Source organism: Sapajus apella, unplaced genomic scaffold, assembly GCF_009761245.1.
Source record: "Sapajus apella isolate SASKATOON/1434 unplaced genomic scaffold, GSC_monkey_1.0 scaffold11, whole genome shotgun sequence".
Taxonomy (NCBI): Eukaryota; Metazoa; Chordata; class Mammalia; order Primates; family Cebidae; genus Sapajus; species Sapajus apella.
In genome coordinates this window covers 1976416-1985724 of record NW_022436951.1, presented here as the reverse complement: position 1 = coordinate 1985724, position 9309 = coordinate 1976416, and the positions used below count along the sequence as shown (strand labels likewise).

The following is a 9309-nucleotide window of genomic DNA, read 5'->3' as shown; positions in this document are numbered from 1 at the left end:
TCTACAAAACATACACAAATTAGCTGAGCATAATGGCATGTGGGATCACCTGAGCTCAGGAGATTGAGGCTGCAGTGAGCTATGATCACACCACTGCACTCCAGCCTGGGTGACAGAGCGAGACGCTGTCTCAAAAAAATAAAACAAAAACAAGCAAAAGAAATACAAATTAGTACTCTTTTTGCTTTTAGAAAAATTTTTCTCCTAAGAAGTTTCTAGTTAGGTGTTTGTGACTATTCTTCCCTGGTTACTAAGATTTTTTCACAAACATTTGAAGAGGTTGTAATATTCAGGATTTTACTTTTTTTTTTTTTTTTTTTTTTTTTTGAGACGGAATCTCACTCTGTCACCCAGGCTGGAGTGCAGTGGTGCAATCTTGGTTCACTGCAACTTCCACCTCTTGGATTCAAGCAATTTTCCTTCCTTAGCCTCCTGAGTAGCTGGGATTACAGGTGTGTGCCAGCACGCCCGGCCAATTTTTATGTTTTTAGTAGAGACGGGGTTTCACCATGTTGGTCAGCAGGCTAGTCTCCAACTCCCGACCTTGCGATCTGCCTGCCTAGGATTTTATTTCTTTCAACCACATTGTTTATTCTTTCTTGGCCTGTGGAATATATAATGAGGAATCTGATATTAAAGTATTAAAGATTGTTTAAAGAGTTAAAGCTTAAAATTATGGGGTGGTCTGACATTTTCTGAGTGATTGATTTTTATTTTAGGACTGTTGCATGCTGAGCTCTTGGTCTGAAAATGACAACTTTCTGTTTAGGCACCACAAGTTTGAAGTGTAGATCAAATAAATGACCTTGTCCTTTTTTACCCCTCCTCCACAGGACTTCATAAGGCAATGACAGAACCTCTGAAATCTTTGTATTTTATGTCTTCCTTCTCAGAGCTGTTTGACTTAATTCAAATTTAAACCAAATGAAACGTATCTTTGTACTTGCAGGCTACTGCTATAATATGCATTGCAATAACTGAAAAACCCAGATGCCATTCAGAAACCCAAACAAATCTGGGCCTTCTCCTAAATTTAGCAAATATCTGTCACTATTAAAAACCATAATGACAAAACGTCTTATCTCCTCGTATTGTAATTTGATTCTTACCATCTTCAGCCATCAGGGTCACCAGGGCAAAGGCTTGTTCAGTGTGGTAAAGCACATTGGCATTTGTCCAGAAGTCTGTCCGGAAAGAAAGTGTGAAACCTTGTATTTCCTAATCTATTTAAACCTTAAGCAACTTTCTTATGAAGAACTGGATGTCAACAGAGTGTATTAATCTAGCAGCCTCACTTTAAATTAATGCACAAATCACAGCATTTAATGCAGTGCTAGCAGCAGAGATGGGCAGCATCTTATTATGTGTAATGATAAAGCATTTAATAATCATCATTTTACTGAAATCTTCCTTTGCATAAGGCATTGCTTGGCAGCCGTTTTTCATTCTCAGACTGTTCACAGTGTGACACTTTAAATGGAAAAAGAAATATCACCTGGGGTACTTATTAGCTTAACAAGCACTTGCCTGGGAGCCTGGGAAGATTCACTGTGTTTCACTCCCTCCTGATGGTTTAACTCCAGAGCTTAATACCATTCTTTTACTCAAGGGCCTGGAGTAGTCTGCCACTAGGGGATGCTCTTGCTTCTTCACTCCAACTCCAGGCCGGTTCAATTCTGGCCTTACCCGCCTCAATACAAGACAGGAAAAAGGAGGCTTTTACTCTTCCCCAGTGAGTCTGTTCCTCTGAAACCCCCAGAGTCAGCTAAATCGGTTAGAACAATTCAGAACAAAATGAAATGACTAGTAAATGAAATAGCTTTGTTAAAATGTTTTCAAATATCTCCCTGTGGTGGACCAGAATTGCTTCCTGGTATCGGTGGCCTAATAGTTTCATTAGGGTTTGGGGATGTTAAGAGCGTTTGAGTGCTACCAAAGGAGGCGAGGGCAAATGGGGAGGAGCTGTGTCACAGGAGATGAGGAGAGGGCTGTGCCCTTCCTGGCCCTTCCCCAGTCTGGCAGAAATCTGCTTTACCCCTCTACTGATTTAGCTTTGGCTCAGACACCATTTGCCAAAGCATGCCTGTATACCAGTTTTGGGGGTTGTTAGAAATAAAAGTCCTGACGGGCGGGGCGGGGGGGGGTGGGTCACGTGAACTTGAGGAATTGTGGATTGAAAAAGTCAAAAATGTTTTACTTGTTACAGAACTTTCAGAACATTTAATTTAAATGCATTGTGCTTTGCAAATCTCAGTCTGGGCATTTTGCTGGGAGTCGTTGACTGGGCTCTCCATCTTGAAATTCTCCAGAATTGGCTTGATGTTGCATTGTTTTGGTTTTTCTCCTTCTTCTGTAACCTCTCCTTTTTGGCATTTTTCTTTTTGCTCCATGAATAGGGGCATTTCTTGTGGTTTGATGGTTCATTATGTTCAGTCTCTGGAAGAGTCACTGAAGTCCATGATTTTAGTTCTGCACCTCTCTGCTAGCGGCTCCACCCATGTCCCCCTGCAAGAGACATAGGTGAAGCCTGTCTCTTCCCAAAGAGACCTACATTTTCAGTTATATGTTAGATGCTTTCCCAAAGTAAAAATGTCCCCTTTCCAAAACGATGTCTTCCTTTTTGACTTTCTATTTCCTTCCTCCTTTAAATTTTTCTTAAAATTCTTTCAATTCTCTGAGTCAATCAGACTTAAAACCACATTTAACCACTAAACCTTGTGAATTATTCTGGCTCTTTTGTCTATCCCCCCTCATCTTTTTTTTTGTTTGTTTTGAGATAGAGTCTTGCTCTATTGCCCAGGCTGGAGTGCAGTGGCACCATGTTGGCTCACTGCAACCTCTCCTTCCCGGGTTCAAGTGATTCTCCTTCTTCAGCCTCCCAAGTAGCTGGAATTTCAGGTGCCTGTCACCACATCTGGCTAATTTTTGTATTTTTAGTAGAGACAAGGTTTCACCATGTTGGCTAGGCTGTTCTTGAACTCCTGACCTCAGGCGATCAGCCCACGTCAGCCTCCCAAAGTGCTGGGATTACAGGTGTGAGCCACAAAGCCTGGCCCCTTCTTTTTTTGTTGTTTCTGATTTTGTTTTTGAGACAATGCCTTGATCTGTCACCCAGGCTGGAGTGCAATGATGTGATCACAGCTCACTGCAGCTTCAACCTTCTGGGCTACGGTGATCCTTCCAACTCAGCTTTGAGTAGCTGGGACTACAGGCATATGCCATCACGGCCAGCTAACTTTGTATTTTTTGTACAGACAGCTGTGTCTATCCCTTCTTAAATGAGGCCTTGATCCCCTTGTATAAACTCTGAAATAAATTCCAAGTCATGCTTCCTGCTTCCCTTCCTTCGCTATTCTATGTAGGCTGCACACAGCTACTGTTTCAATCAATCTAAAACACTGCTTTGATTCTTTCTTAAAAACTTCCAGTGGGTGAGTTCTCAGTGACTCATTGTGTGAATAAAGTCCATACAACTTATGCCAGCAGTCAAACTTCCCACAGTATTCCTCCCACCTGCGTTTAGAGCCTTTGTGCTACTGGTTCCTCCATTAACATTGCAGACAGAAGAAATGCTCTTGTGACATTACAGATGTGAAGGTAGGAGTGTGCAAAGCATTTGGGGAAAGGAAATTTCTGTAAACCTTCCAGAATGGAGTACTCTATGAGATACCTGAGCTGAACAATTCAAGTTCTAAATTACTATAGATACATCTAAATCATCCTCTAGATTAAGGATATTCTGTAAATAGGCTAATATGGTCCTTTATAGCGTATAAGGAATAAAAACAAGGAAGGATATAGCTTAAGGCTTCTACTTGTCAAAGCTGATACCTTATCAATACATTTTAGAAAATATTGGTCAAATTCAGAATGAACAAATTAATACATGCATGCATATGTAAATACAAACCAACTGTAGCAGACGCTGCTGGTATTCATTCCTTCATCTCTCACCTCTACATGATAAAGGTAAACACCTGCAAATATTGCAAATGCCTACAATTCCCTGCTTGAAAACCTTTTATTTATGGCTGCAGGTGTGTGCTTAGCTTGCCCCCAGGGCAAGCTGGTAGTGCCAGAGAGTCAATGGGTTCAGAAATTACCTTCATCAATGATGGGTTTCCTTACTCCTTAATTGAACTAACTCTTTTTTTTTTTTTTTTTTTTTTTGAGACAGGGTCTTACTTTGTCTTTAGGCTGGAGTGCAGTGGTGTGATTTCAGCTCACTGCAACCTTTGCCTCCTGGGTTCAAGCGATTCTCCTGCCTCAGCCTCCCGAGTGGCTGGGACTACAGGTGTGTGCCACCATACCTGGCTAATTTTTGTATCTTTAGTAGAGACGGGGTTTCACTATATTGGCCAGGCTAGTCTCAAACTCCTGACCTCATGATCCACCCACCTAGGCTTTCCAAAGCAGTTTTGTTTGGCTCGTTGGACCAAATATTCTGACACTAGCTGCTGGTGCATTATGAGTGAGGTAGAATAAGTGTTAAGTGAGAAATAAAATTTGAGTTAAGAAAAATTTTATAAGTAAACATTCCATTGGTGAAGATTTTTTAATTTTCTAGACTTTTTCTTCCTGTAGCCAAAGCACTGGAATAATGGAGACAACCCCTATCGTCCCCTCATAAATTAATGGTTCTTTCTAGAGACAAAGCATCTGCATCTCTTTTTCGAACCTTTAGTGATTTCTGTGGAAGAAATTTTGTCACAAAGAGCCTGACTCCTGACATATTTTTTATTCAGCTCCAATTGCATAAATTGCAGATGCCATAGACTCATCTTAAATTCTCAATATGCATCTCCATGTTTAGCAGCTGTCTTAGTTTGGGTTTCCCCAGAAGTAGATTCAGAGACAAAAATTCAATTGCAAGTAGTTTGCTTTTGTTTTAAGAGATAATCTTAGCACTGCTGAAGGTGGGAAAGTGAGATTGGTAAGAAAAGAAAGTCAATCAAGGCACTTTATCAAGCAAGAGACTACAGTGGGCAATTTGGGTTCAGTTCTAATGAGGAACTCTGAAAGACATTGCAGACCAACTCTGCAATTAAGAGTTAGTTCAGCTGGGCATGGTGGCTACAAAACAAAACAAAAACCAAAAAAACTAGCTCAATTTGAATAGGAAATCTAAAATCTTGCGAAAAATGTAGCATTTTATCAAATGTACGAAAGTGATGTTGGGACCTACTAGAATTAATACAAAGCTATGGACAAATGAAGACCTGGTAGAATAAGGCAAGACAAAAAGCGAAGGAGAGAAATTGGATGTGGATGATGACCTTGAGAAGAACTTTTTAACACAGTGATCTGATTATCAAAGGATTACATGAAGTTCTTGAGGAAATTTGTGATGTCCACAAATACATTTGCAGTAATTGATGCTCTTTGTGACTATTCCGTGAAAGTTAAGCATGAAGGGATGAATATTGGGTTGTGTTAGGCTGTAGTTTGGGGAAAAATTCTGCCCCAGAAAATTCCATTTACATTTTGAGTGACAAAACTGCATTTAGATATTTTCTCTCACAAAATATTTAATCTCAAAGTCTGGTGTATAACACCCTTTGAGAGAATCATGAAAACATCGACTTAGTTTAGTAGATTGAAACAAGAAGGAGGCTCATCCCTGGCCTTTCACGGAGTTTCCTTTGGTTGAAAATCACTTGAACACTGAACTGAGAACATTTGCTGTGTTTCTTGATTTATAGATATGTTTTTGAGACACATATCTATAACTTCCAAACAGTCCCAGCTGGCTGTAGCTAAGGCCTGTGTAATTGATAGGATGCATCTGGCTTCAAGGCACAGATTGAGTACAAGGGCAGGCTCTTGCTGTCATTGGAGAATGTGGGTGGGATAGGAGCTAAATCCTGGGACCACTTGCTCTATATATGAGTGCCAAGACAATCTAGAGCAGGGAGAGGCAGATAGGCAGGCAGCCTGCTGAGCTCTTCCTGCTGCTGAAAACTTATCCAGCCCTTACAGTGGAAAATTTTATCATTTCTTCTGCCCTGAATGTTTCCCCGAACATGAAGGTAAGACAATAATTTCATTACTTTTGTAAATGAAGCTATCTTTTCAAATGAATGGGGGTAATATAAATGTAATTTAAATGAAGAGGGGTAATACTTAACTGAAAGACATCAAATAAGTAGAAGGCCAGAGGAAAATACAGAAGGAAAAGGCCTGGGGGTGATTTTTAGAAATCCTTATTTAAACATATTTAACAGTTTAGCCAAGGTGAATTCCTTTATCTTATCTTGTGGTTACATTATAGGTCCAGAGGTCTGGGAATCAGGAATTGGAGATAATGTTTATGAAAGTCCTGAGAAAGTCGTAAAGAAATACAATAGTACTATTGTTATTTCTTGGGAAAAACTTTCCTCTGATGTATTTTTTTTTTTTCCACTTGTTTGGATTTGGAATCATGTAATAGGCTCCTGTGATTTATCTAAGAGCTAACAGAAAAGCAATTTTTGCAGACTTGGAACTTAAGAATTTGAAATCCTAGATGAAAGAGTCAGGACTGTGAGAAGATACAAGTAGATGGAATAAAAGTAAAGGTTTACCAAGTATACATGTTGGCCCAATGGAAAAAGGCCAAATGGCAAAAAACAAAACAAAACAACCAAAAAACTATTCAACTAAAGATAAGACCAAAGACAGAAATCACTATCATAGACTAAATCTCTGGAATGCAAAAACAAGTTGAGATTGCTATTAAAATTTTATTATTGTAAATTTTGGTATTTAAACTTTAAAAGCATTGCATTGTGAGACCGTAGGAATAATTTCACAGCTCTGTCAGCAGCTGGATCGCATCCACAGTCACTATGTTGTCCATTTCGGCACCAAATCCAGACTCATTCATCATTAGGGTTAGAGTAGAAGCAAGATAGAGGCTTTATTTAGCCTGCGCACTTTGTGAAATTAAATAATTAAAAATTAAGCACAAATCACAGAATTAGTTTGTTCAAAATAATGACGTGCAGTCATAAAAAAGAATGAAATCATGTCTTTGCAACAACATGGATGCAGCTAGAGGTCATTATTCTAAGAAAATTAATGCAGGAACAGACAACCAAATACCACACGTTCTTACTTTTAAGTGGCAGCTAAATATTGGGTACTCATGGATATAAAGATGGCAACACTAGACAATGGAAACTACTAGACGGGAGGAAGGAGGGAAGAGAGCAAGGTTTGAAAAGCTATTGGATACTATACTCACTACTTGGCTGATGGGATCAATCATACCCCAAACCTAGGTATCACGAAATACACCCATGTAACAAACCTGTACATGTACCCCCGAATCTAAAATAAAAGTTGAAATTATTTGAAAAATTAAAAATTAAGTCATGATGCCAGAACAAGTAACCTTGCAATATTAGAATTATGATGTAATCTAATATCTATTACTCTGCTTTGTATTTTTACTTAAAAATCTGGAACATTTGTTAGCTTAAAAAGAATATGATGTTTAGCCAGTTGCGGTGGCTTACATCTGTAATCCCAGCACTTTGGGAGGCCAATTCGGGCAGATCACCTGTGGTCAGGAGTTCAAGACCAGCCTGGTGAAATCCCATCTCTACTAAAAATACAAGAATTAGCCGGGCGTGGTGGTGGGCGCCTGTAATCCCAGCTACTCAGAAGGCTGAGGCAGGAGAATTGCTTGAAGCAGGGAGGCAGAGTTTGCAGTGAGCCAAGATCATGCCACTGCATTCCAGCCAAGGCAATAGGGTGAGACTCTGTCTCAAAAAAAAGAAAAAAAAAGAAAAAAAGAATATGATGTTCTTCCTAATCTAGCTAAAATGTTTTTCCCTAATATTTGTGTTAACTGTCAATCTGTGAATTTATTTTACAATGAGACATCTTAATAATTGCTTTGTACTTAAAAATATGTTCACAATCATTGATTATTATATTTTACTGTTGTAATAATAAATATACTTTTATCCTTCAGTTGGTTGACAAAATATCAACAAATAAAGCAACTTGATTTTTCTTTTTTTTTTTTTTTTTTTTTTTGAAAGGGAGTTTTGCTCTTGTTACCCAGGCTGGAGTGCAATGGCGCGATCTCGGCTCACCGCAACCTCCGCCTCCTGGGTTCAGGCAATTCTCCTGCCTCAGCCTCCTGAGTAGCTGGGATTACAGGCATGCACCACCATGCCCAGCTAATTTTTGTATTTTTAGTAGAGACGGGGTTTCACCATGTTGACCAGGGTGGTCTCGATCTCTTGACCTAGTGATCCAACCGCCTCAGCCTCCCAAAGTGCTGGGATTACAGGCGTGAGCCACCGCGTCCGGCGCAACTGATTTTTCAAAAAAAATTACATATAGGGGCTTTCTAGCAAAAATTGGAAAGTCTGCTAGACAAGTTCTAAGAGAGCTATAACACTAATTATTTCACTGCGAGCTGCATGCAGAGTTCTTACCTGTATTTGAAAGTGGATATTCATATTTTTACAGTAAACTTGAAGGACATGCTTTGGTGATATGTGTCAAAGAAGGGATACTTGTGCAAGCCCTGGGCTATCAAGACACTAGAAATGGTTTCTATGTCAGACCTTTTAAGTGGGAGCAGTATTTTGGCTCCACAACCCCCATGTGAACTAAACTCAGAGAGACAGTCACAAGATTCCCTTTGGTTCTCTCTGTGTTCTTGGATAGGAGATAACTTGGGTCTGAGGTGTTTGAGAAGGATGTCAGGGCCAAGGGACTTCCCTCTGAGCTGGCTGTGGGTCAGCCATTTGCTCTGTCTGTCGAGCACTGAGCTGAGCCTGAGGTCTTTGAATCTAGAGAGTGGTCATCACAGTGTGCAAGCACAGTGATGGTCAAGCACAGTAATGTCTCAAATCAGAATTGTAGCTGGGACATATTAGAAGAAGGAGGTAGAGCTGATGCTCATTCTGTGATGAAACAGAGAAGATAATTCAGGGGAATGTAGTTCCAGCTTAGCTACATTGACACAGAACAAAAATACCATGCACCTTTTTTTTTTTTTTTTTTTTTTTTTTGAGATGAAGTTTCACTCTGTCGCCCAGGCTGGAGTGCAGTGGCACAGTCTTGGCTCACTGCAACCTTCGCTTCCTGGGTTCAAGCAATTCTCCTGCCTCAGCCTCCCGAGTAGCTGGAACTACAAGTGTGCACCACCATGCCCGGCTAATTTTTGTATTTTTTTAGTAGATACAGGGTTTCACCATATTGGCCAGGCTGGCCTTGAACTCCTGACCTCATGATCCGTCCACCTCAGCCTCCCAAAGTGCTGGGATTACAGGCGTGAGCCACCATGCCCAGCTCCATACACCTTTT

At 40.1% G+C, this 9309-nt stretch overlaps 1 protein-coding gene and 1 non-coding gene across 2 annotated transcripts in view; one reads left to right on the top strand and one right to left on the bottom strand.

Moving 5' to 3' along the window:
- The first annotated feature begins 5670 nt into the window (after nt 1–5670).
- Nucleotides 5671–9309, top strand: part of C7 (complement C7) — a 73293-nt gene continuing 69654 nt past the window's right edge. The window contains exon 1 of the mRNA XM_032278867.1: nt 5671–6029. Within this exon, the coding sequence (XP_032134758.1) occupies nt 6024–6029 (6 nt within the window). The 5' untranslated portion in view covers nt 5671–6023. The remainder of the gene's footprint in view (nt 6030–9309) is intronic.
- Nucleotides 8336–8397, bottom strand: LOC116552491. Its single transcript, XR_004269418.1, has one exon. It is a non-coding gene; the product is annotated as a U7 small nuclear RNA (small nuclear RNA).